Genomic DNA, 26,161 nt, shown 5'->3' on the forward strand with positions numbered 1-26,161 from the left:
CTGAGCAAACCTTACAGACTTCCAGGACCAGCTCACTCAGACTGGCCTAAGCCAGTCTGGCAAGTGCCCTTCCCTGGCAGGAAGCCCAGGCCAAAGTCAATGCCAGCTTGGCTATGGGTGGGGCTTGTTTGGCAGAAGCTATTATATCGAAGCTGCCCTTATATAGAAGGGAGAGGTGGGACACATTGCCTTAAAAGGAATTTGTATTCTTGGGAAGGGATAAATCTCAATTTTTCCAGTGGCATTTGCTCCCTAAGCCCAGGTTAGCATCTTAAGGGCCCATAAGAGAGGTTGGTCAAGCAGGACCTTGGAGCTTCTTCCAGCCCAAACGCTCTTGGCAGGTGGCTTCTCAATGGGGCTATGATCTTCATGGACATCAGACAGGAGGAGGTCTGACCCATTCTTGAGTGGGCAGAACTTCTGAATCTGGCAATAGACTTTGGTTAACACCTCACCCCCTCTTCAAGGGAACACAAGAGCAGGGATGACAAACTTCCCAGGTAGGAACTGGATCACATGCAATGTAGGAATGGATGGTATCTTTGCACCTGGAAGGCAAATATTTAGGGTATCCTTATGCCCCATAGGAATAAAACTCAGTTCTAACCTGTCTTCTTTAATTCTCAAAGAAGGCATTTACTGGTCTTGCTATTCCCAGGAAAGAATGGAGCTGCTATAACCTTCTAGTCTCTCTAGACCCCATCTGATCTGTTGTAACAGACCTCTAAAAGTGAGGTAAGAAAACTCCAGTTTCAGCCTCAAAGTTGCACAGTAATATGGCTTCTTCATATAATTTAGACTTCCAAATAAACCAGGAAAATGAATGAGAAGTCAAGGATTTCAGTATAGATATATAATTTTTATTTAATTTAAAATAAAAATTCAATGCTCGATTAGATTGGGAGAGAATATATGATTTTCAGAATAGAGGAATTTTTCTAAATCATGAAATTACAAGTCATTGATAAGAACAGGCTTCTCCCTCCTCTAGGCTCCTTACAGAGCCTGCTTAGGAAATAAGAGAGGTGAATCATCTTCCTCACCTCCTCCCCACCAGAACTTGGCTCTCCCCAAATCCCAAAAGAGGAACAAATCCTCCATTGCCTCTTCCCATTTCTACCAAGAGTCAGCTTCTAGCCCCTCTGTATCAGGTCCAGGCTCCTGAGATAATGAGGGTCCCTCAGTTCCCTACTGGGCTTGGGCACCTCTGATAAGAGAAACCACAAGAGAAACCACAGAGACCAAAACATTTGCTTTTCAAACTTGTGTAGACAGTTGTCAGGGTTCCCAGGTCCAACCATCTTATAAACACATCATAGTCCAGAGAGAGAGGAGGAAGGATGGAAACCCTGAGCAGAAGCAGGCTCCACCACTTTATTACAGCCCTACCAAAGCCCCTCTCACAGGGGCTCATAGGCAGAGAAGCCGGTAGATCTCTCGACCAGTCACTGGGGCAGCAGGGAAGGCAGAGGGCCCCAGCTGGGGAAAAGGTGATCTTTGGAGAGGTATGAATGTGCAGGTAATAAAAGGCAAGAAGAGCATCCATATCTCCTCACCCTGGCTAAGGCACTGAGAAGAAGGAACGTAGAAATGGTAAAGATGGGAAGGGAAGGAGAAAGGGTCCCTCGGATCCTAGCCTAGGGAAGACAAAAAATATGTAATGGAGACAGGTGGGGACTACCGCATGGGTCCCATGACTGTGCAAAGAAGAGCATGTGAGAAGTGGGCAGAGTCACGCCAGCATGTCCATTACCCATAATGCTCCCCTAACCCCACTCCAGAATAGGAAGGAAATGAATTGCAGGAGTCAAGGGGGCAGAATCACATAGGGTATTTCCCTGAGCCTAGGGTTAAGAGCTAAAGAAAGCAAGCTTTATATACATGGCAATTTCTATCCCTTCCTAGCCCACTCAATCCCCCTGACCAGCCTGCTCTTACGAGGGAGCAAAGGAGGGGGTTATCGGCACTTAAGGAGGGGGCTCAGTTGGCCTAAAGAGCCCACTCCGCCCAGAGGAAGGGGAATGTCCCTCTACCGGTTTAGCGCAGATGCATTTTTTTATCACCATCACTCAAACCCCTCCCCATCTTAGGTCTTTAATAACTGGATCCCTGCCAGAGATGAGGAATCTGAAGCTGGGCAGAGCAGAGCAGAACTAGCCAGGCCTCAGGTGTGGTTTATGGGCCCTTGTGAACCACAAGCTAACAAGAGCTGGTCTGCAGGTTGCTCTCTGTAAGCAGTGAGGCGATGGAGGAAGGATCGTAGACACTGTCAAATTCCTCATCTGAGCTCAGTCCTTCGTGCTGGAGGGTTGACTCAGCAGCTGAGCGGGAAGCTTTGCGCCTGAGTCAAAGAGAGGAATACCAGTCAGGGGAGATGACAGAAAGATTAAAACAGCCTCCCTTCTCATGCTAAGGAAACTCAGTTCTCCTAAAGCCTAAAACTACCCATAAGATTCCCCTAAGAAGTAGGGGAGATGGGGTACAGGATGGATCCTGAGGTACTAAAAGACAACCATCTTGGCTTTCATCCAGGAATGAATGCCCGCGAAGTCCCCTTTTCCCCACCCAGCTCAGGAGAGCTCATTCCCAACGGAGCAGGGGGCAGAAGAGCAGCCCATACCAGGAGTCCTTCTCCAAGGCTTTGATCCGGGCCTGGAGCTGTTCATTGACCTCATGCTGTTCCTCCAGCTCACGCTGGGCTTTCTTCCTCAGGCTGTCCAGTCGCTCAATTTCCTCTTCGGCTTCATCCACCTGCCGCTTCAAAGCCTTCACCCTCAGGCTTAGCTATGCACGATATCAAGTCCCCCCATTAGAAATGCATCTGCTGCTACCAAGGCCTGAGACCCTCCCCTGTAGCAATCTTGACAAGGTATATGTAGTTGCCCCTAGAAAAATGTTGTGACCATAGGCAAGTTCCCTAAACTCATAGGTTTGTCCTGGGGATTAAATGAGTTAATACATCACTTGGAAAAAGTACCCAGCGTATCGTTAAGTACTCAGTACATATGCTTGCTGCTGCTGCTGCTGCTGCTAAGCCGCTTCAATCGTGTCCAACTCTGTGCGACCCCATAGACGGCAGCCCACCAGGCTCCCCCGTCCCTGGGATTCTCCAGGCAAGAACACTGGAGTGGGTTGCCATTTCCTTCTCTGATGCATGAAAGTGAAAAGTGAAAGTGAAGTCACTCAGTCGTGTCCGACTCTTAGCGACCCCATGGACTGCAGCCCACCAGGCTCCTCTGTCCATGGGATTTTCCAGGCAAGAGTACTGGAGTGGGGTGCCATTGCCTTCTCCCAGTACATATGCTTACTATGCACTAATCTAGTCCTTTTGCTCTAGCTTCTCTGTCCTTATAGAAAAAAAGTCTAAGATAGAACACATATGAGGTAGGCCCTCCCCTGGCCTTCAAGAAAATGCATAGTATATACTTGCCCTATGGTTGCCTGGCCCTAGCTGCCATTCTTACCTGGTCTTTCTGGTCATTCACATGCTGCCTTTCATCATCAATCTGGATGGACAGCTCTTTAACTCTCCGCTCCAGTTTTCGGTTGGTAGACTGCAGAACTGTCTTCTCCCTGAAAGGGCGGGGTAGGGGGATGTCTAGGCTGTTGCCATTTCTAAAGAAGTTGCTGCTTGGCCCTGTACTGCCTCCAAGGACTCCAAGGGCTCAGCCACAAGCCCCACCATTAGGCTGGGGAGGATCCAGGGCAGATCCAAAGAACTGGATAGACAGAGGCCATTCACATTTCAGAATTCCCATAATTCTCTCTTCTCCCTATCAAGAGAAGAGGGCTCCCGAAAGATCAAGCCAGATTGCCATGACTGAGGCAGAAGATGGAGGGGGGGGAGGTGCCCAGAGGAGAAAAGCCCAGAGAGAGAGAGAAAGGATGGCTCATGTCACCTCTCTTCTGTCTGCAGCCGTTCCTGCAACTCCCGATTCTGGGACTCAAGCTGTGAGAGGCTGGCACTGGGCTTCTGGAAGCCTTCTGAGCTGGCCAACCGGCTCTTCAAGTCCTTGTTCTGAGAGGGGACAGGAAGCCTCCTTGGTTTGCACTCTACTTCCAATAGCTTTCATGGTCATTCTATCCACCTCCCAAGGTCTCTCCCTGAGACTGCCCACCCCACCCACTCACCTGTCTCTCCAAGGAGATTTTGTCACACTCCAGGTCCTGCCGGGCTGACCTCTCCTGCATGAGCTCTGTCCTCAGCTGGTCCACCTAGCAGGGATAGGCCAGAGGAACTGGACTTGGGGAGGACTGATGATGAACCAGCAAGCTGAAACCAAGCTGGGCAGAGTAAATGGAGGGTGCTCTCTGAATCCCCCAAATTCCCAGGCAACTAAGAAATCACAGCCTACTCAAATGAGAGGAGCCATAAAGATTGAAACAAGGCCTCCTCAGTCTCACCAGGAACCAGAATCCCTTCTGAATGGAGATGGCCCAGACTCAAGTCAGTAGCCCAGGCCACCAAGATTCCTTCCTCCATTCAATTCCTGGCTTCTTTCCACTTGAGGAAACCTGCCAACCCCTCCCGAAAGCAGATGAGACTCTGCAGTAGATCTAGTCAAGCACCAATTCTGCAGCTAGATCTCTCCAGACATGAAAGATGGGATGGTAGGGTTGTTTTTGAAAGGGCTGAGAGGCTCTGTCGTCAGGCATAAACATAGATGAGGGGTCAGGAAGGGGTTACCTGATCTCGGCCACGATTCATCCGGTCGGTCAGCAGCTCCACCGTGCTCTTCTCCTCATCTAACTCTGCCTCCAGCCGTGAGACTTTTTCCTGTGGCAGAGGGACAACAATTTGGGTTAATTCTGCCCCAAATGCTGGATACCACAATGCCACTCTCACCTGGACGCTCTCAGACCCCAGCCTCCAGAGATTCTTGTCTCTCCCCATCCCACAATCCGTTGGTCCCTCCCCCTGCCCAGAGCCACCATGGAGCTAGCGCCCTCTGCTGCCCAAGTGAGGCATCAAGAGGAAGGAGCGGGCCCACTTTGATCCTGACCCCTTGGCAGGAGGACAAACCCCAGAATCTGTTTCTCAATGGGGCAGCCCTATTTCCCTAATGGGAAAATAGAAACCCAAGCTTCTAAACTCAAGCCAGGCAGTACCACATAGAGACTAAGAGTGTGGGCACCAGAGCCAGACTGCCTAGGTTTAAAAATCAGATCTACCACTTCCTTCCCTGGTAGTTCAGTGGGTAAAGAATCCACCTGCAATGCAGGAAACCCCAGTTCAATCCCTCGGTCGGGAAGATCCCTTGGAGAAGGGAAAGGCTGCCCACTCCAGTATTCTGGCCTGGAGAATTCCATAAACTGTATAGTCCATGGGGTTGCAAAGACTCAGACATGAGTGAGCGACTTTCACTTCATTTCACTTCACCACTTCCTAGCACAGGGGCCAAGGACAAGTGGCTTAGCCTCTCCGCATCTGTTTTCCACATCTGTAAAATGGATAAAACAAAACTACCCATTCCAAAGGCCTATTCTCAGGACTGAGTGAATGAATGAATGTTAGCTGATCCCTCATATCTGACTCTTTGTGACCCCATGGACCATAGCCCACCAGGTTCCTCTGTCCCTGGGATTCTCCAGGCAAGAATGCTGGAGTGGGTTGCCATTCACTTCTCCATTGGATCTTCTGGGCCCAGGGATTAAACCCGGGTCTCCTGCGTTGCTCAGGATTAAATGATTCTTAAATACTTGGCACATAGCACAATATATTAAGCATTTGCTGCTGCTGCTGCTATTATTACTGTTGTCGTTATTGCCAAATATAGCAAACTGAAGACCACTGTTGACTCCTTAAAGGGGAGAAGCTGCTGCTCAGCTCCAGCCAACTATTACCATGCAGACAACTCGGGACTCAAAGCCCCTCGTTGTTATATTTTTCAAAGGTAAACAAGAGGCCAGAAATCCAAAATTTTATTTGACATCTTTAAATTTCTAAACCGTGGCAATTAACTCAAAGTTGCTTAAAGCACTGTAATCAAAAAAACGCATCAGCTGTGGACTGCCAGTTTTCTATCCCTAATACAGAAAGAGGCTGGGAGTGCCCTGGCTTTTCCCACAGAAGTCCCACCTGCACCAGGATCCAGACCCCCCCTGCATCTTCCCCCACCCTGCCTCCACATGTCAACCCCTCACCTCAAGGCTCTTGAGTTGCCGGCTCTTGTCATCCTGAGAGCGTCTTTTGTTCTCTGCCTCTTGTTCCAGCCCCTGCAATCGCTGGACCAGCAGCTCTTTGTCCAGCCGGGCTGTGTCCCGATCAGCCTGGGATGCCTGCAGGGCCTGCCGCAGCCTCTGAGTCTGGTCAGAAGAGAAAAATGCAACAGCTCAGATAAAGTGAGGTGGAGGCAGGGTGGGAGCAGTCCACCCTGCAGGGGAAAATTCTTCAACACTTTAAATCACCTGAGTTTTCAGACAACTGATACTGAAACCAAGCCTCAGGGTGTATGATTTAAGTGGACAGGATGCATTTTGGGTATTGAGATTTTTAAAAATCTCCCCAGGTGCCCCTAATGTGCAGCAGGGTTTGAAAACGCATCAGTAGAGGATGTGTTGTCTGTACAGGAGTGACGTAAGTGCATCGCTACAGTGTACAGCCCTACCTAAGTGCATGCGTGCTCAGTTGATTCAGTCATGTCTGATTCTTTATGATCCTATGGACTACAGCCTGCCAGGCTCCTCAGTCCATGCGATTCTCCAGGCAAGAACACTGGAGTGAGTAGCCATTTCCTCCTCCAGGGGATCTTCCCAATCTAGGGATTGAACCTGCATCTCCTATGTCTCCTGCATTGTAGGTGGATTCTTTACTGCTGAGCCACTGGGGAATGCATCCTCTGTCTGCATCTAGGGTGGACAACTCCCTCCACCCTCCCCCGCCTAAATGATTAGACTTAAAGGCAGATCCTAGGATCCTTTGGCAATAGCTTTAATTAAGAGGCAGGCTTCCCTCATGGCTCAGCTGGTAAAGAACCTGCCTACAATGTGGGAGACCTGGGTTCAATCCTTGGATTGGGAAGATCCCCTGGAGAAGGGAACGGCTACCCACTCCAGTATTCTAGCCTGGAGAATTCCATGGACTGTGTAGTCTGTGGGGTCACAAAGAGTCGGACACGACTGAGCAACTTTCACTTCACTTCCTTGGTGGCTCAGAAGTTAGAGAGTATGCCTGCAATGCAGGAGACCCTGGTTCAATCCCTGGGTCAGGAAGATCCCCTGGAGAAGGGCACGGCTACCCACTCCAGTATTCTAGCCTGGAGAATTCTATGGACTGTGTAGGCCATGGGGTCTCAAAGAGTTAGACACACTTAATTAAGAGGCAATGAATGACCTTCAATATAAGAACACTGGGAGGGTTCCCAGTATCCTGCCATTTAGGCTCCTACCTCATCCTGAAGCCGGCTTAGCCCCCCAGAGGTCTTCTCAGCTTCACTGGCCCACTCCTTGGCCTGGCGCTGGGCATCTGCCACCTCCCGCCGAGCCTTTTCCTTGTAATCCTCCAGCTGGGCCTGGAGCTGCTGCAGGGCTTGCTTTGAGTCGTTCCCAATCTGTTCCAGCTGAAACACAGAGAGAAGAGCTTTTTCAACCCTGCAACTCTTTAACAGTTGCCTCTGTCCCTTCTCTAGGCCCAGACTCCCAAGGTTCTCCCAGAGCCTCCTTCCTGCCCAAACAGCCCTCTCTTGCTCTCTCCTGGACCTAGGTCCCTAGTATGGCTGGGAGTAATATATAGACCTCCTGGATTCAAATCCTGCTCTACCACTTAGCTGTGCAACCACAGGCAAGTTACTTATCCTCTCTCAGTCTCAGTTCCCTATCTGTAAAATGGGATAATAATAGTACATCACAAGGTTGTTGTGAGAATTATGTTAATTAATTATATGCGTACTCACAGCAGTGCCTGATACAAAGTAAGCCTGAAATGACCATATTTTACCAAACCTATGATACCAATGATTATTATAAGGTATACCACTGAAAGAAAAAGTTGCCAACTGAACTATAACATACCATCAATTATAAGACAAATCAATTCCAGAGGTGATACAATGTACATTTTAGAACTGATGAAATAGGCGTTTGCTCCAGTTTTATAAATAAGGGTCTAGGTGGATGACCTTACTCGAAAAAAAAGCAATTTATTTCCTTTTCTTCCTTTCTCCTTCCCTCCCCTGAATATAAAATTCTACCAATGAAAATTCCTGTTTTAAGGTCTTACAGATGTCTAAGGAGGGACCATAGGCCTTTTTTTCCCTTCCCCTAAATATAAAGTTCTATCAATGAAGATTCCTATGTTTAGGTCTTATAGACTTCTAAAAGGAACTCCAGGAGACAGACGGTCTCCAAGGATTAGACCGTAAAGGAATGGGATGGCAGGGGTGAGCAAGAACACTCAGGGGACACAGGAAGGATGCCACTCTGCCTCTTTGGCCTTGGCTTCCCCAACAATGAACTTGAGGAAAGCAAACACCACACGCTGTGACCCCATTCCCTCCCCTGTCCACTGCTCCAGGCAAGCTTCTGTATGAGCTGAGCCTCTTCCTGAGCCTGGGCCAGCCCGTGCCCACCTCCTTGTTCAGCCGGTCCACAGTCCTGTCCAGCAAGCGCTTCTGCTCCTCTAGCTCGGCCTTGCTGCGCCTGAGCACCTCCCGCTGCTTCCCCTCCTCCTCCAGCGCCTGGTTCAGCGCCTGCTGCTCCTGCCCCAAGCGGGTCAGCCCCCGCTGGGCCTCCTCTAGTCGTGCCTCCAGTGCCCGCTTGGCTGCTGCCAGGCTCCCCTCCTCTTCCTGAGCTGCATTCAAGGCCTCCTCTAGCCGCTGTTTCTCTGCCTGGGAGAGGAGAAGGTGAGGGATGTTAGACCAAGAGGATGCAAAGCTCAGGCTCAAGCCATTTGGAGGTGAGCAGATGGGAGGGAGGAGGAAGAGATATTTCTGAAAAAGGTGGACAATGAAAACAGGCTCCAAGATCAGAGACCATGTAGAGTGGGAGATGGACAAAAACACTAGGGCAAAGGCTAAGACATTCACGCCAAAGCACACTCCAGAAAAAAACCCAAGGTTAACAAAGGGCTAGGGAGGCAAACAGAAACACATTACAGGCAAAATAAAAGTGATAGCTAAGTATTTCCATGTTCATGTTAGTTGCTCAGTCTGACTCTTTGTGACCCCATGGACTGTAGCCCACCAGGCTCCTCTGTCCATGGGATTCTCCAGGCAAGAATACTGGAGAGAGCTGCCATTCCCTTCTCCAGAGGATCTTCCTGACCCTGGGATCAAACCCAGGTCTCCTGCATTACAGGCAGATTCTTTACCACCTGAGCCATGAGAGTGAAAGTATTAGTCTCTCAGTCGTGTCTGACTCGTCGCGACCCATGGACTGTACCTCTATCCATGGAATTTTCCAGGCAAGAATACTGGAGTGGGTGCCATTTCCTTCTCCAGGGCATCTTCCTGACCCAGGGACTGAACTCAGGTCTCCTGCATTGCAGGCAGTTTCTTTACCGTCTAAGCTACCAGTATGTAGCCAGGGATGAGAGGACAGAGGACAGGGAGGAAGCCAAAGATGTCAGCGAAAGCACTAACCTCTAGCCGCTGCACCTTGTCCCGAAGCCGAGCCTCCGCCACTTCCCCACCCTCCGCCAAGCCTCGTGCCTCCTTCAGCTGCTGCTCCAGACCCAGGATGCGCCGTCGGAATTCGTCGTTTTCTTCCTGGGTCTCCCGAAGCGTCGTCTCCACTGCTGTTCGACGCTGCCCCAGCACTGCCGCTTCTGTCTCTGCTGCCATCTGAGCCTGAGGCCGGTTCAGAGAGGTGGCTCAGACCCCGGGGCTCAAGATGACCGACGACTCCCAAGAAAACCACCCCACAGAGAGCGACTGAAAGAAGGGTGGTACCGCCAGCCAGAGGCTTCCCTGGGAACCCCACCCTACAGAGAAGCAGTGGGTGTCACAAGGTACAGCCCGGCCTCCCCAGCCACATCCTGGCTACGTTTAAGCACACACCTAAGACCGTGGTATTTGGTCTATACATACCCATGATAGGTAATTTTCCATGCCCTCTGGCTCCTCAGCCCTCCAGACCCCTCAGCCTCCACCTCCTAAGCCCTATGCCCACTCCCCTTGCCTTGGAAGCCTCTTCACAGTCTTGTCTCAGTTGCTGGAGGGTCTTTTGTAGCTGGAGGTTCTGCTCTTCCAGCCCCCGGCTCCGTTCAGCCTCGACCCTCAGCTGCTTCTCCAACTCCCGCTCCCGGTGCCGCCCTGCCACCTCCTGGCTCTGCTGCTCTTCCTGCAGCTCCTTAAGTTCCTCCTGTGTCCGGCGCAGCTCCTAGAAGGGATGGGAAATGGTGACAGGGCAGAGAAAACCAGCTTGGGATACCAGAGGGTGGAGAAACGGAAACTCTCATAAATTGCTGGTGAGAGTGTGAAAAGGTATGGCCACTTTGGAAAATAATTTGGCAATGTCTCAAAGAGTTCTTGGGCTTCCCTTGTGGCTCAGCAGGTAAAGAATCTGCCTGCAACGCGGGAGACCTGGGTTCAATCCCTGGATTGGGCAGATTCCCTGGAGAAGGGAATGGCTCCCCACTCCAGTATTCTGGCCTGGAGAATTCCATGGACTGTATAGTCCATGGAGTCACAAAGAGTCAGACACAAATGAATGACTTCCACTTTCAAAAAGTTAACCATAAAGTGACCATATGACCCAGCAATTCCACACCTAGGTATATACCCAAGAGAACTATATAAACATATGATCACAAAAAAACCTGTAAGTAAAAGTTCATAGTGGCATTATTCATTATAGCTAAATATAGAAATGACCCAAGTGTCCATCAGCTGATGAACAGATAAGACTTCCCTGGTGGCACAGTGGCTGAGAATCCACCTGCCAGTGCAGGGGACACAGGTTCGATTCCTGGTCCAGGAAGATTCCACATGCCCACAGAGTAATTAAGCCCACGCATCACAAGTGCTAAGCCCGTGTGCTTCAACCACTGAAGCCCACTTGCCTAGAGCCAATGTTCCACAATAAGAGAAGCCACCGCAATGAGAAGCCTACACACCACAACAAAGAGCAGCCCCCACTTGCCACAACTAGAGAAAGACCAAGGAAAGCAATGAAGATCCAGCACAGCCATAAATAAATTTAAAAATGTTTAAAAACTGATGAAGATAAACAAATGTGATATATCCATACAGTGGAATATTATTCAGCCATGAAAAGTAATGAAATACTGTTACTTGGTACAACACAGATAAACCTTGAGAAACATACTAGATGAAAGAAGCCAGACACAAAAGGCTCGATATTATAGGAGTCCGATTATATGAAATGTCCAGAATAGGCAAATCCATAGAGAGAGAAAGTAGATTAGTGGCTCCTGGGAATGAGAGTGACTGCTAATGGATACAAGGTTCTTTTTTGGGGTAAGTAGAATATCCTATAATCAGATAGTGGTGATGGTTGTAAATCTCTGTGAGTGTACAAAACCTCACTAAACTGTATTCTTTAAAAGGGTGACTTTTATGGTACATGAACTAAATCTCTACTTTAAAAAAACTATGTGGAATAAGAACAGATGAGTGTATGAATAAAATAAAAATAGCTATTTTTTCTCAAATGCTAAAAACCAAAGTATGTGACACAATAAATATTAGTGTGATTTGCTGATCTGATTTCTTTTTTAAAATATTAAAATATGATTTCTGGTTCTAATTATCTAGTAGCTACTTCTGAAATTCAAAAAGTATCATAATTAGGCTGAAAGGTTGTTTATATATATATAGTGAGTCTTCTATATAAGACACTAACTACAAAGAAAAAACTACCACAGTGTGTGGTTTACAGTGGACTGCGTTAGTCTATTTTCCTAATGTATATGTTATGCTATGCTATGCTAAGTCACTTCAGTCGTGTCCAACTCTGTGTGACCCCATAGACGGCAGCCCACCAGGCTCCCCTGTCCCTGGGATTCTCCAGGCAAGAACACTGGAGTGGGTTGCCATTTCCTTCTCCAATGCATGAAAGTGAAAAGTGAAAGTGAAGTTGCTCAGTCGAGAGTCCGACTCTTAGCAACCCCATGGACTGCAGCCTACCATGCTCCTCTATCCATGGGATTTTCCAGGCAAGAGTAATGGAGTGGGGTGCCATTGCCTTCTCCGTGTATATGTTATAGGCTGATTAAATATTTAATAAAATGTACTTAATATATGAGATAAATGAAACAGTAGTTATTACTTTTTAGCTTTACCTAGCATAATAAATCAATTGAGATTGTCCAGAGGAATGTCCAAGTTGCCTATGTCAGCTAATATAATGAACAAACTTCAGACTATCTTTATTTGTTAACTTAATAACAATACAGTAAAAACTAGGAGTACTTCTGATTTGACAACCACCAAAGTATATTTGGTTAACACTTATTATCTTTTTCTCCACCAAAAATTTTTCTATAAGCTCAAGCTTTTATTTATCTGGGAAATCATCATTCAGAGGTATATTTCTTTACTCATTTAAAAATATAATGCTTACTGATTACAGTTAGGTAGCCTTATAGTAAATGCATGATCAATAAGCATTGATTAATTAATACTTGTTAACTGATTACCTACTACATACCACGCACAGACAATCAAAGAAATGTAGACCCAGAAGGATTCTCAAGAGGCTGTAAATGCCAATTCTCCATAATTATAATTAACAAAAATATTTTCTAACTTTCAAATCATTTGAAATAAAGCACTGCTTTCTTGTCCTTCATAAACTAATACCAGGAATACAAAGAAATTATTTCTGTGTTCATTTCAATTTTATGAGATTGTTTATAAAATATCCACGCATGATAAAAACATTTAGTTCCCTGGGTCTAGATTCTGCAGTAGCCTTCAAATTACAATTTGGCTCCCCATGTAGGTCAGCTGGCCATGTACTGCATGTGTTCCAATCCATGCGACAACACTGGTCATTGTAAGCTAATAAACCAGTGTTCTAACTGTAAATGTTGGTTGCATAAGTACAGTTAATGAGTCCCCTCTAAAAGATGGAGTAACCCTTGCTATGATGACCAAATGAGGTTTCCAAGCTTGCAAAAATGAGCCTGGAGTTTCACAAATTCACCTCAATGTTGCTACCCATGAGGTCTCTTGGGAGGCAGCCAGCAGCCTCTGGCTATAACCCAAGCTGGCCACGGAGAGTTCTTTCCATTAGAAATGTCTACAGTGAATGAGGAGACCAGTCCTGCCGGAGTGTGTGCTGCGAAGAGATAAGGCTGAGCAGGCAGGAGGAAGTCTGAAAACAAAGCAGTGGGAGACAGCATGAAGGCCCTCGTGGATGGGTGAGGCATGCACCCATCACCCCGACCTGCCCTTCTGTCCCCCAGCTTCCAAGTACCTTCTTGAGCTCCTCCACCTGGCGAGTATCTCCAGCACCAGTTCGGGCCTGCCCTAGTTCCCTTTGCAAGGCCTCTATCTTCTCCCCAAGTTCCTCTTCCAGCTCGTCCTTCTCCATACGCAGCTGCAGGAGTCTGAGCCCAGCAAGGTGAGATAAAAGGGAAGGGGAACAGAGTGAGGCCACCTGCTGGGGAGAGGCTAGAAGAACAATGAAAACCACCTCCCTGGAGGTTAATACACTGGGCCCCCCCCTCCTCAGGAGGGAGGAAGGTGGATACGGAGAAGGGCAGTTTGAGAAACGGGAGAGGGAAGAGCACAGCGCTGACGGAGAAGAGCAGGGATAGAAGAATCCTGGACAAGCTTCCTGGGGGGGGACTATCCTTACTGCTGCTTGGTGGCTCTAAGCTCCTCCTTGTTCTTCTGAAACATGTTTTGCCAATGCCCTGTCTCCTCTGAGGTCTCCTCCAGCTCCTTCTGCAGCCCCCGCACCAGGGCTGACATCTTCTGCTTCTCGGCTTCTAATGCTGCGTGGTCCTAGTGAAGAGGAGAGTCAGGGGCCAGGAGGTTCAGAGGTGAGAGCTAACTCCAGAGCAAAGTGTGAGAGTGCAGATGGTAAGGCTCAGATCCAGAGGCACTGTGCCAGCTGCACACCCTGACACCCAGGGAGCCTGGCGCAGCGCTAGTACAAGGCTCTCTTCCTAAGACACAGTCTGCCTCTGTCATCTAGAGGGAGTCTCCTCCATTATTTCCCCATGGGACTTCGATCACACACCCTCATGGGACTTCTGGCCCGCACTTCTTCTCTCCACCCTTACAGGTTTCCTGACAAAGGTTTTCATTACATCTCACACGTGTCTTTTAGCAGGAGTTCCAGTGATGACCAGGAAAAAAAATCCCCAGATACCAAGACCTCAAGGCAGCCCCCTTCCCTGGGATGCCCTCTTTTCCCAGCCCTGCTCTTGTCACATGCCTGGGTCACGTCCTGCATGCTCCGGCGAAGCTGTTCGGTGTCCCGCTGGTACTGTTGCCTCACGTGCTCTACCTCCTGGTCCCGGGAGGCCACCTCCTCCTTCAGGGCACCCTTCAGGGCCGTCAGCTCCCGCTCCCGCAGCCTCAGCTGCTCCTCCACCCTCTGTTTCCCCTCCAAGACCTCCTCCAAAAGCTCCCGGGTCTCTATCAGGTCCTGGGGAAAGTGAAGGTGGAAGTACAGAGGTGACCATATTAGAATCCACCTGTCTGTTAATTCATTCATTCATTAATCCAGTCAGTCAAAAAATATGTATTGAGCACCTCTGATCTGCTAGGCATGTGAACAGGTGCTCTCTGCCCTCTACAATGCCTAGTTAGGCTAAAGGAAATCCACCATTCTGTCTCTGGGATCACCCCACCACTGAGCCTGCCTGAAAGCACCCTAAAGAGACAGTCAGCTACCTCCTCCCCATACTTTGGGGAAACATAGATGAGCAGACTTGAGGATGCTCTTGCTGAAAGGGAGCAGAGATGAGAGTACCCCACCCTGGGCTTTCCCTGGTGTCAGATGATAAAGAATCTGCAAAGCAGGAGACCTGGGTTTGATCTCTGGGTTGGGAAGATTCCCCTGGAGAAGGGAATGGCAACCCACTCCAGTATTCTTGACTGGAGAATTCCATGGACAGAGGAGCCTGGCGGGGGCTACAGTCCATGGGGCCACAGAGTTGGACATGACTGAAGCAATTAATACACACACCCTCCTCCCTACCTTCATTAGCACCTCCTTAGCAGCTTCAGGACCGTGGGCCTGTTTCAGCTTGTCCTGCAGCTCCATCACCTGGGTCTCCAGCCCATGCCGTACCCTTTCACCCTGGTCCAGGAGAAGCTTCATGTTCTGGAGCCTAATAATCAATTACAGACCACATTATTGAGCATTAAGTGTCAGTCCATTTTCTAAACACTTTACTTATAGTAATTCCTTTAAACTTCCTTCAAGCATTTGTTCAAATCTAAACAATGTCTCCCCTGTTTGATTTAATACTATAACCTGCTCCCCTACAACCCAGCCCTCCTAAGGTTCTTTAACCTACTCTACTTACCACCTTCTCACATGTTACACATTTACTTACATAATATGCTTATTGTTTACTGTCTGTTTTTCCTCACTAGAAACTTTGCTTTATGGTTCACTGATGAACCATAGGAATCTAGATCAGTACCAATATATAATACTGATCACAAAACTTCTGCTACATGAATGATTGAATCCTCACAACAATCTGGTGAGGCAGGTATTATTATTAAGCCCATTTTACAGATTAAGAACTTGATGCACAGAGGCAAACCCAGGCAGCCTAACTCATGCACTATGAGCATATCTGATAGAAAAGGTAAAGAGAAAGGTCTCATCTTTAACCATCTCTGTCTGCCCCTTTCAGCTTCTGGAGATTTCCCTGTCTCCCCCAGCGCTGGGGGAGTCTCTGAATCTGGCTGAGGTCCCCACATGGCCCTGCGCGCACCAGCTGCACTCACTCCTTGGTACTCTGCTGGGCCTCCCCCTTCCTCCTCTCCAGCAGCTCCTGCAATCGGCTGCACTCTTCTGCCTTCTCCTCCAGCTGCCGTTCCAGCCCCACCTGGGACGGCTCTAGCTTCTGCCGTTTCTGGCAAAGGAAAGGAGAATGAAACAGGTGAAGGGTAGGTCAAGCCTCTCAGAAGGACCAGGATTAATGGAAATGTCTAACACCTATTGATACTCACTATGTGACAGGCGCTGAACTAGGAACCTTATGTATATTATCTGCATTTAAGCCTCAGATGAAACCTTGTAATGGTACTTATACTTGTAATGGTTTAAAATATGTCCACAGATTCTTTGCCATTCCTTTCAAAAGGTGAAACCTCTCCCCTTGTGCAGAGGCTGGACTTAAATAGACTCCCCTGGAGTACAGGCCATCTCTTCTAACAAAGAGACAAAGGAGGAAGTGATATGTCACTTCTAAGACTAGGTCATAAAAAGGCACTGCAGCTTCCTTCTAAGCTTCTCTCTTGAATCACCCACTCTGAGGGAAGGTAGTTACCACACTGTGAAGACACTCAAGCAGCCCTATGAAGAGGTCCACGTAGCAAGAAACTGAGGCCTCCAACTAACCACCATTGAGTAAGCCATGCTAGAAGTAAATCCTGCAACTCCGGTCAAGTATCCTAATGACGAGACCCCCAGCCAATATCTTGACTGGAAGCTCATTACAGGCCCTGAGCCACAACTACCCAGTTAAGTGGCTCCCAGACCTTGGACACTCTGATACTGGGCGATGTTTGTTTTGAGGTAATTTATTACACAGTAATAACTGTGTGTGTGTGCTCAGTTGTGTCTGACTCTTTGTGACCCATGGACTGTAGACTACCAGGCTCCTCTGTCTACGGAATTTTCCAGACACGAATACTGGAGTGGGTTGCCATTTCCTACTCCAAGGGATCTTCCCAACCCAGGGATCGAACCCCCACCTCCTGCACCACCTGGGCTGGCAGGCGGATTCTTTACCACTGTGCCAAGGTAGAAGCAGTGTTAAAAAAAAAAAGGAGTACAAAGGCTTGAGCATAAGACTGACCTGAATTTTAAAATTCCTCTACAGCTTACCACCTTGGGCAATTCATTTCATCTTTCTGATCCTCAACTTTCTTATCACACAAGGGTCCAGGATACCTACTTTACAGGGTCACTATAATCGTTACATATTACTCGGGATAGTACCTACTACAATAATTCAGCTCAATAAATGGCAGCTACTATCACTGCCATCATTATGATAATGATGAAAAGAACTGAGGTAAATAATTTGCTCAAGATTTATACAGTCAGTAAGTGGTAGAGCTGGGCTTCCCTGGTGGCTCAGATGGTAAAGAATCTGCCTGCCTTGTGGGAGACCTGAGTTCAATCCTTGGGTTGGGAGGAGGGCATGGCAACCCACTCCAGTATTCTTGTCTGGAGAATCCCATGGACAGAGGAGCCTGGCGGGCTACAGTCCATGAGGTTGCAAAGAGTCGGACACAGCTGAGCGACTAAGCACAGCACAAGGGGCAGAGCTAGGACAGGACTGTCCAGAGGAACAGAATGAAAAGTAGTTGGACCCCTGATGAATGTGTTCTTCCTCTCCAGGCTCCGGAGAACCCCCAAAGTCCTTCCTGGGACTAGCACACACTCTTATCTCATCTCACAGGACACACAAGTGCTCTTCCCACTGCTTGGAAGGGCCCATCCAGGCCAAGTTTCTTCTCCCATGTGGTCCTTCACCCCTCCTGCACCTCTGATCCTCTCCTCACCTTCACCTCGTCATCCAGCTTTTTCTGTAGCTCCTCCACTTTTTGGGTGAGTTCAGCCTGCCCTGCCTTAGCAGTACCAGGAGAAGTCATCTGCCAGAGACACAGTGGGGAAAGAAGTGAGTCCACATCCAGATCCTGAGGCGCATGAGGCCCTAAGCCTGCCCCCCCACTCCACCATGAGAAGGCCACTCACCACCAGAGGCTGCAACTGCTCCAGTACCAAACTGACCTTCCTCCTCACAGAGGTTTCACTTTCTGAGCTTCTGGAGGATGAAAGGACAGACACAAAGGTAAGGGGAGGCAAGGATGGAAGAGATGAGGGAAGGGAAGAGATGAGCAAGGAAGATGGGGAACAAAGCTAGAAGAACAAGAAAGTGACTCTGCTGTTGGGAGAGGTCCCCACTCACCCCTCTCTCAGGATGCCATAGATGGTGGCCTTCACGTGATCCATACTGCCTGGTGGGGCGGCCTCCTGCTGGTCTCGGAGAAGGTCTGGAGTTGATTTGAACTACACAAGAAGTAAACCCAAAGAAATGGGGAGGTTGAGAAGATTAAGCCAGAAGCGTGTATGGGGTTCAGGTAGAAGAGAAGTGGCAGTTGGGAGATGAGGCCCTTCAAGCACGAAGAACGAGCCTGAAATGGGGTACAGAGGCAATACTTCTGAGGCCAGAGCAACAGGCCAGGAAGGATCCACGTCTCACTATTGCTGCAAACCAGATTTTGCTCGACAGGCAGCTCTCAACCAGTTGTGAGCTGTGTCAAAGGCTATTTGTCACTAATGGCAGTTAATGTACTAGAATGTGTAAATGATTTACTTTTAGAATAGATTTAACTTTGTCTCAGAGTAACGTCACTCCCCTACTCACTCACATTCCTGAGTGGGAGACAAAGGTGGGAGTTTTGGCCAGAGCAGCAGAGAGCCACTCATATCCTCCAAGCCTGCTTCACTTCTGTGGCAGCCCTAGCAAATGCTAGCGACTGAGGCACACACAGTGGTCTGGCAAGAACGAGTTAGCTCTCCAGGCTTGTGAATGGTGATTTCACAGTTACTTCCACTTCCTTTACAATTCTGCCCATGGAAGTATCTTGTACACGTGAATATCATCTGTTAAGCAGATGGATAAAGTGGAAGACAAAATGTAGACTCTGCTATAGAGCATCTGAGTCCACTAGGGGGCCCAGGGCTGCTGGGTTGGGGCTGATGAGAAGGGGCCAGGGGTTGGAAGCCACAGAAGGGTGGGGTCTGACCTGTAGCACTGCAGGGTCCTGTACCCTCCCCTGTGGCTCCTCAAAACTCTGAAGGACCCAGTCCTGGGTCTGACGGGCACGGCTAAAGCTGCCTAGAGAGCTCTGGGCTGACGGTTTCGACCTGCCCGTGTGCTGGTCATGCTTTGTGCCAGGGATCCAGTGATCAGGGGACTGGCGCTCCCGTTCCTGGAGGGTGGCCCGTGGCAGCCGGTTGTCCAGGCTCTGGCTCCGCTTGCGCTGTTCAGGGGGCAGCATCCGCGTGCGGCGGCCAGTCCGGCCCCGGGTCTGGCCCCCATGGTGACTGTCAAACTTGTTGATGAGTGAGTCCACCGAAGACAGGGGCGCAGTGTCAATGGTGTTGCCCGGGGAAGTCCCCTGGGGGGCCAGCTCCAGCAGGCTGGTGCTCCTATTGTCTGGATCCATCAGGGAAGGGCCTGCCAGGGAGGCCTGGGACTGGGAGCGGAGTAGCCTTCCATTCCAGTGGGCCCCGGGCTCCTCATCTGAGGTGCTGCCCTGCGAGGGGGCAGGCAACTCCCTGGCCTGAGAGTAGGGGCTCTCGGCATGTTCCGAGTCAGAGCTCAGAGCTCCTGGCGCCCCTCGGTTGTTGGCCCCTTTGATCTGGACCCCAAAGGAGTCACCGCCTTTCTCTCCACTGTTAAGCACTACAAAGGGCTGCCCAGCGATGCCCTGCACGCGCACAGCAACCCCGTAAGTACTGGCTCTTGCATCCTTAGCTGGCCGTCGCCCACCACGACGTAGGGTGCCTATCTCTGCCTCACCCACTGGTTCTGTGATGAAGCGAATCTGGACTCCATGGTCAACAGGGCCCCGGGGCTCGGCCATGGTGGACGCCTGCTCCATGGATAGGAGGGGTCCTGGAAGATGAAGGAAAGAGCTTAAGCTGAGAGATTAGAAATCGAAACCCAGAAACCTCCACGTGCCCAGCTTCTACGAGGCTGACTGCCTGCCAGTTCCCTCTATACAAAATAGTGATTCTCATACTTCATCTGAGCAGCAGCATCTGAAGGACTTGTTAAAACACAGACTCCACCCCCACCTCCCCCCCCCCCCCCCCCCCGACCCTCCGCAGAGTATCAGACTCAGGAGGTAGTCCCCAAGCGTGGGTTTACATTTCTAAGTTCCCAGGAAATGCAGATGCCGCATCCAGATTCCACACTTTGAATGACTGGCTCTCTCCTAGACATCTTTTTGTCCCTTTGGGGTTTTTTGTTTGTTTTTATTATTTACTCATTTACTGGGCTGTGCCGGGTCTAGTTGTGGCATGCAGGATCTTAGCTGTGGCACATGAGATCTAGTTCCCTGACCAGGAATCGAACCCAGCCCCCTACATTGGGAAGGTAGTCTTAGCCACTGGACCACCAGGGAAGTACCTTTTGGTCCCTTTTGAATCTGCTACCTTTTGAATCTGGTCCCTTTTGAGTACTGCCTACTCAAGAAAAAAGTAAGTGTTAGTCACCCAGTCAAGTCCAACTCTTTGCAACCCCATGGACTGTAGCCAGCCAGGCTCCTCTGTCCATGGGATTCTCCAGGCAAGAATACTGGAGTGGGTTGTCATTTCCTTCTCCAGGGGATCCTCCTGACCCAGGGATAGAACCCAGGTGTCCCACACTGCAGGAGGATTCTTTACTATCTGAGCCACCAGGGAAGCCCACTCAAGAAAAGATTTAAATAACATTTAAGAGTACCAGTCCAGGGAGTTCCCCGGTGGTCCAGTAGTTAGAAGTTCATGCTTTCACTGCTGGGGCCAGGGTTCAGTCCCTGGTTGGGGAACTGAGATCCCGCAGGCCATGTAGGATGAGTCCAAGAGGCCCCAGGGCAGGCAGACTTGTCCATCTGAGGGCCAGAGCCAAGACCACCTGCAGGTCGCCTCCCTAGGTCCATACTGCCTAAGCCCAGAGTCAGCAGATGGAATGTAGTCCAGGTATGTGCTGGCTCCAGGAACTTGGGGAGGAGAATTTCTCCTCTAAGCAAATAAAAAACCAGCTTCCCCCGCCCCTTCTGCTAACCTCCACCAGGGCCTAGCACCAAACTGGAGGAGGAGCCTCTGAAGTGCCAGAGACACAAACATACCTAACTCAACCCTCCAGAAGAGCTCTGGGCCAAGGAAACTTGGCAAGGCCCCTTTCAGGCAGGGACTGTAGAAGGGCTAAGCAGCCCATGAACCAGCGGGAGCAAGGAAAGGAGGGGCAGAGCTCTAGGTGAGACAAGGCTTGGAGTAAGAGCATTCCTAACATTCCCAGTCCCTCCCCTCCAGAGGAAGATACAGAGGGGAGGAACCCCTTATCAGCAATGGTTCTTCACCTTTTTGGTATTTGAGAAAACGTGAAAGCAATGCACCCTTCCCCCAGGTGGCAGCTCACCCAGACTTTTAGCACAGCATCTCAAAAGGTCCTCAAAGCCCACCTGTGAACCCGAGGACCCCATCCTTCCACTGTGCAGACAATAGGGAGGACCAACCTCTCTGGACCAACCAACCTCTGACTCAGATACCCAAGACAGCAAGATACTTAGTTGGTAGGACCCTATGCTGGAATTCAAGTAAGAAATAGAACCAGAGGGATTCCCTGGTGACTCAATGATAAACAATCCACCTGCCAAGGCAGGAGACACAGATTCAGGGATCTGGGAAGATCCCACATGCTGTGGAGCAACTAAGCCCATGTGCTACAACTACTTAGCCTGTGCTCTAGAACCTGGGAGCCACAATTACTAAAGCCCAGACGCCCTGGAGCCCATCCTCCACAACAAGGGAATGAGAAAGCCAATGAGAAGCCCATGCACCACTAATAGAAAAAAGCTCAAGAAGCAATGAAGACACAGCATGGCCAAAAATAAATAAATAATTCTTTTTTAAAAAGAAAAGAAATAGGACCAGAAAAGAAGCTACAAGGCAAAGGTATAAGTTCTCCAAGCCACTCATCCGATAGAAAAGGCTCTGGACTAGACTCCGGATCTGACCTGGAATCCTTGTTTCTGCTCTTCATTTAATGTATATTACCTTGGATAAATCACAACTTTTCTAAGCCTGTTTCCTCATCTGTAAGATGGACATAATGATACTACCTCACAAGGTAGATAATTGCCCAAGAGAATTAGACAATAACAATTATATGGGTATATGCAACTATAAAAATTTATTAAGTTATACACAAGATTTTTGTCCTTTATTTACTTAGATTCTACTTCAATAAAAAGAGGGAAAATGACAAGATAGTAAACATGAACACACCTAGCAGCAAAAGACTGTCACAAAGTTGTCGACAAATGTTATCCTGCACATATGCTGCTCCTTTCAAGGGGGCCTTCTTGGCTTCATTTGGTTTACAGAAGGATGTCACTTCCTCAGAGAAGCCTTTCCTGACCCTTCCCTCCCACAGACTAGATCAGATACATATTATACGCTCCACAGATGGCCTCATGAGTTTGCCTCAGTTTATTTTTTTAATTTATTTTTAATTGGAGAATGATTGCTTTACAATGTTGCGTTGCTTTCTGCCATACAACAACATGAATCAGCCGTTAAGTATATACATGTCCCCTCCCTCTTGAGTATATACACCTCCCACCCCCTACCCCATCCCACTCCCCTAGGTTGCCATAGAGGACTAGGTTGAGCTCCCTGAGTTATACAGCAACTTCCCATGAGTGATTTGTTTTACATATGGTAACACATGTGTTTCCATGCTACGCTCTCAATTCATCCCACTCTCTTCTTTCCCAGCCATGTCCCTAAGTCTGTTCTCTACATCCACGTCTGTTCCTGCCCTGCAAATAGGTCCATCAGTACCATTTTTCCAGATTCCACATGTGTGCATTAATATACAATATCTATTTTTCCCTGACTTACTTCACTCTGTATAACTGGCTCTAGGTTTATCCACCTCACTAGAACCGATTCAAATTCATTCCCTTTCATGGCTGAGTAATATTCCATTGTATACATGTACCACAATTATATATTTATCAGAGGGACAATTTGTTTCCTGTTTCCTCCACTCGATTATAAGCTCCTGGAGGGGAAAAAAACATTGCTCTCAGCTGACTCCTGTGTCCCCAGGGCCTAGCAGATAGTAGACATCAACATGTATCTATTAAAAGTTGTATCCTGAACCAAGGAGAACTCACACAGCCGTGGGGAGATTTCCCAAGGATCCCACACAGCCATTTCTTGTTTGCCCTAGTAACAGAACCTCTTCCTGGCCCGGACTCCCTGCCCTCTTCAGTCATAATTTTGGAACCAAATGTGCCTAGACTGCCAGCTATCAGAAGTCATGATGTGGCTCTACCATGATAGTATATCAACTGATCTTCCAGATTCAGGTCAAGGAGTTCTCAGCCTAGTCCCAGAGAATACATAGCCCCTTGCCCACCCAAGAGCATCAAGTTGCTCAGAGGCGGAACCAAGCCTACCCCTAGGTCCCAGGGACTCCCAAACCTCAATCTTCTTCAGCCCCAGAACATGTGAATCCAGGGCCAGGAGGGCTGAAGGGATCTTTGAGGTGGGTCAGAAAGCAGGGCTCTAAATGATTCAACATGGAAAACCCGAAACCTATCCGCCTTCAGTTACAGAGGACAGCGGGGCGGGGTCCACAGAGCAGGGCAGCTCCAAGGTCTTGCGTAAGTGCCAGAGGCAGGTAAACAATGATCGAGTGCCAGGCAACAGAGAGCCCAGAGCCTCTGCTCTCACCAGATGCCTGACCCTGCTTTTCCCACCACTGGCATGTGCCCAGGGCGCTCTTCACCAACCGGACTTGGGAAGAAGACTAGACCACAAGTTAATTCAGCTTCATCTGTCTGCCTGTCATTCCTGCCTGCGAGGAGGGGGCGGACACAGCACCTGTATCAGGCAGCCACTTCTCCCTGAGTTACTCATTAGCCTGCCCTGCCCCAATTCCATCATCTCTGGCCCAGCCATAAGCGTCTGGCTTCCAACTAGGAGTGACAGGGTCTCTGGACTCCTGGCAGAAGTGGGGGTGGGGTGGTTTCGGGTATGCCCAGGAAGAACTGGTATATAGAGGGCCTTGCAATATACTAGATGCTATATAATTGGCAGAGGCAGAAAATGGGTAAACTAGAGGTACACTGATTAGACTCCCCTTGGAGGTAACAAGGAAAACAAAATAGAAAAGGACCACTCAGTGACCTTGATCTTTTGGCTCCTATTTTCTCATACAGGTAATGAGATAAGGTTGACTGAGGATCCAAAAAGAACCCCCTAAGTGTACTCCTGGTTCAGTCCACTGAAACAGCCAAACCTGAGCGCCAGGCTAGAGCTGCTGGGCCAGTGGGGGGGAAAAAAACACAATGAGGAACTGGGCCCCTGCAAACTGGCTGGACAGGTTTGAGAGGCAAGAGGAAGGGGAGGGCCAGGGAGACTCCACTGGCAGTTTGTGAAGCAGATCAGAGAAATTCCACACCACAGAGGAGGCAGAGGGGCAAAACCAGGGGCAGGGACTCTGTCCAGCTTAGATGCCAAGGCAGAAGGTGGGAAAGGAACAGGCAGGAGGAACAGAGATACGAACAGATACACAATGAGCCTGGTGAGTGAGAGACAGCCCAGTGTGCGACAGGAAGACTGTCTCCCTCTACCCCTCCCTCTTGAGAGTTCCCAAGGTTGCATTCCAGATCCCACATAACCTGGGCCACCTCCCTGGCTCTTAGTTCTCCCCTTGCCTAGCCTGAAGAAAACCAGCGGCCCTACTCTTCTCCTCACTTCCCACAGGGGTGGTGGCAAGCAGGTCAGCCTGGGGAAAGCAGGAAGGGTTCTAGGAAGCCAGAATCCTCTTAGGGTCAGGCAAATCTCTGGATTAGCAGTCCCCTAGGGCCAGCCCCCCATTCCCAAATACCCAGGATGAAAAAAGAGGTATGGAGGCATGTGTAAGCAGCCTGTCGACTACATAGCGGTTGCTAATTATTTCCCAATTACAACAACTCTCCTCAGGCAGGGCATCAAAGGGGCCAAGTTATGGCTGGCTCTGGTTCCCTCACCCGCCTAAGGCAAGGAAATCTGCCTCAGAAGTTTAGTCTAGGCCCTCATGTGCACCTCTCATCCAGCCTGAAGACTTAGAGGTGCTGAATCTCCTAGTCCTGGGGTCTCCTGAGGAGCCCTGCTTATTTCCTGCACCAGTGTCTTCTGCCAGTCTGACAGCCACCACAGTCCAGCTGTTAGGGATGCCTGGTGGGGTCTCAGCGAATAATGGAGAATTTCCAAGAGGCATTGAGAAAATTGGTTAGGCTCCCAAACCTCACCCAACAGCTCCATCTAGAACCCCAGAAGTATGTGTGCTTGGAGGGAGGGTTTGACATTAGCCCCCAGAAAGAGGCCTCATTAGAAAAAAGTATTTCTACATATTTTGTAGGCCTAGGGATCAGTGCTTACTCAAATCCCTCTCTCATAGAGCACTCTCTCAAGAGGAAGAAGGAAAAATCCTCTCTGGCAAGAAAGCAAAGGAGGACAAATGTCGAAAGCCTTAGTTTCACACCTAGCAAAGAGATGGGGGTATCCTCTCCTTTTACCTCTCGGTGTCTATTAATTGCACCTGTCTCCTCCCATAGGTGAAAGGTTAAAGACTCCACACCTCAGAGCCAACTCAAAGCTAGAAGAGAGGTATCAGGGCCGGCTCAGACTGGCAGTCGGGGAAAGAACCTCAGAGAAACAGCACCTTTCCACGCCCTCTCCTTTCCGTCTCTGAACCATAGACAGCAAGTCCCCTTTGCCCTACCAAGACTGACTCCTTCCCCCTACCATTCCGGTCTCCAGGAGAAATTCTGCCCCAGGGACTGGCGTCTGACCTCCAGAGATATCTTGGCCCTGAAACGCTTTCATGCCCTGGGAATAGCCTTAGCCTCAGGTGCCCCTCACCTGGCACCTTCCCAAGCACCTGCGTCTGGCACCTTAGAGCAGAAGCCAGCTCTTTATCAGTAGTACTCCCACCCTACCTTGACCTCCCCTCCTCCTCTCGCCAACACAGCACCTGTGCCCTGGGTATCTCTGATCGCCTTGACTCCCGCCCCTCAAGGGTACACCTGAGAGCTCGCCTGCCTCTTGGGTGCCCTCGCCTCCCGCCCGGTTCACTCACCCTAGCCGGGCTCGGCGCTCCCGGGCTCGGGCTCGGGCTCGGGGAGAGCTGCACGATCGGCTCCCGGGCCCTCCCCCTCTGTCCCTCTGAGCTCCCTCCTTCTTTCTCCCCCTCCCACCAACCTGTTACTCCCCTCCGGAGCTC

At 49.4% G+C, this 26,161-nt stretch overlaps 1 protein-coding gene across 3 annotated transcripts; it reads right to left on the reverse strand.

Moving 5' to 3' along the window:
* Positions 1 to 838: 838 nt before the first annotated feature.
* On the reverse strand, positions 839 to 26,161 carry CGN (cingulin). 3 transcript variants are annotated; one of them, XM_006055120.3, is made up of 22 exons: positions 26,018 to 26,084; positions 20,309 to 20,364; positions 18,918 to 19,792; positions 18,077 to 18,177; positions 17,863 to 17,932; positions 17,670 to 17,759; positions 15,882 to 16,009; positions 15,118 to 15,250; positions 14,350 to 14,562; positions 13,765 to 13,913; positions 13,381 to 13,513; positions 10,117 to 10,317; positions 9,579 to 9,785; positions 8,568 to 8,825; positions 7,389 to 7,559; positions 6,145 to 6,306; positions 4,688 to 4,777; positions 4,132 to 4,215; positions 3,900 to 4,018; positions 3,465 to 3,573; positions 2,621 to 2,784; positions 839 to 2,341 (listed from the first exon to the last, which is right to left on the reverse strand). In XM_006055120.3, exons 3-22 carry the CDS (start codon positions 19,776 to 19,778, stop codon positions 2,200 to 2,202), a joined length of 3,585 nt encoding a protein of 1,194 aa, XP_006055182.1. In that variant the 5' UTR covers positions 19,779 to 19,792; positions 20,309 to 20,364; positions 26,018 to 26,084; the 3' UTR covers positions 839 to 2,199. The 3 variants fall into 3 exon arrangements, with proteins under 3 accessions (XP_006055182.1, XP_006055181.1, XP_044800308.1); XM_006055119.3 differs by lacking the exon at positions 20,309 to 20,364 and having other exon boundaries at positions 26,018 to 26,161; XM_044944373.1 differs by lacking the exons at positions 839 to 2,341; positions 2,621 to 2,784; positions 3,465 to 3,573; positions 3,900 to 4,018; positions 20,309 to 20,364 and having other exon boundaries at positions 4,132 to 4,273; positions 26,018 to 26,161.

The sequence above is a fragment of the Bubalus bubalis genome, chromosome 6 (assembly GCF_019923935.1).
Source record: "Bubalus bubalis isolate 160015118507 breed Murrah chromosome 6, NDDB_SH_1, whole genome shotgun sequence".
Taxonomy (NCBI): domain Eukaryota; kingdom Metazoa; phylum Chordata; class Mammalia; order Artiodactyla; family Bovidae; genus Bubalus; species Bubalus bubalis.

Coding starts and splice junctions, on each gene's coding strand:
- CGN (XM_006055119.3), bottom strand. CDS start 19,778: ATGGAGCAGGCGTCCACCATGGCCGAGCCCCGGGGCCCTGTTGACCAT. Junction 18,178..18,917: donor AGGACCCTGCAGTGCTACAG/GTCAGACCCCAC, acceptor CTTCTTGTGTAG/TTCAAATCAACTCCAGACCT. Junction 4,216..4,687: donor TGAATCGTGGCCGAGATCAG/GTAACCCCTTCC, acceptor TATCCCTGCTAG/GTGGACCAGCTGAGGACAGA.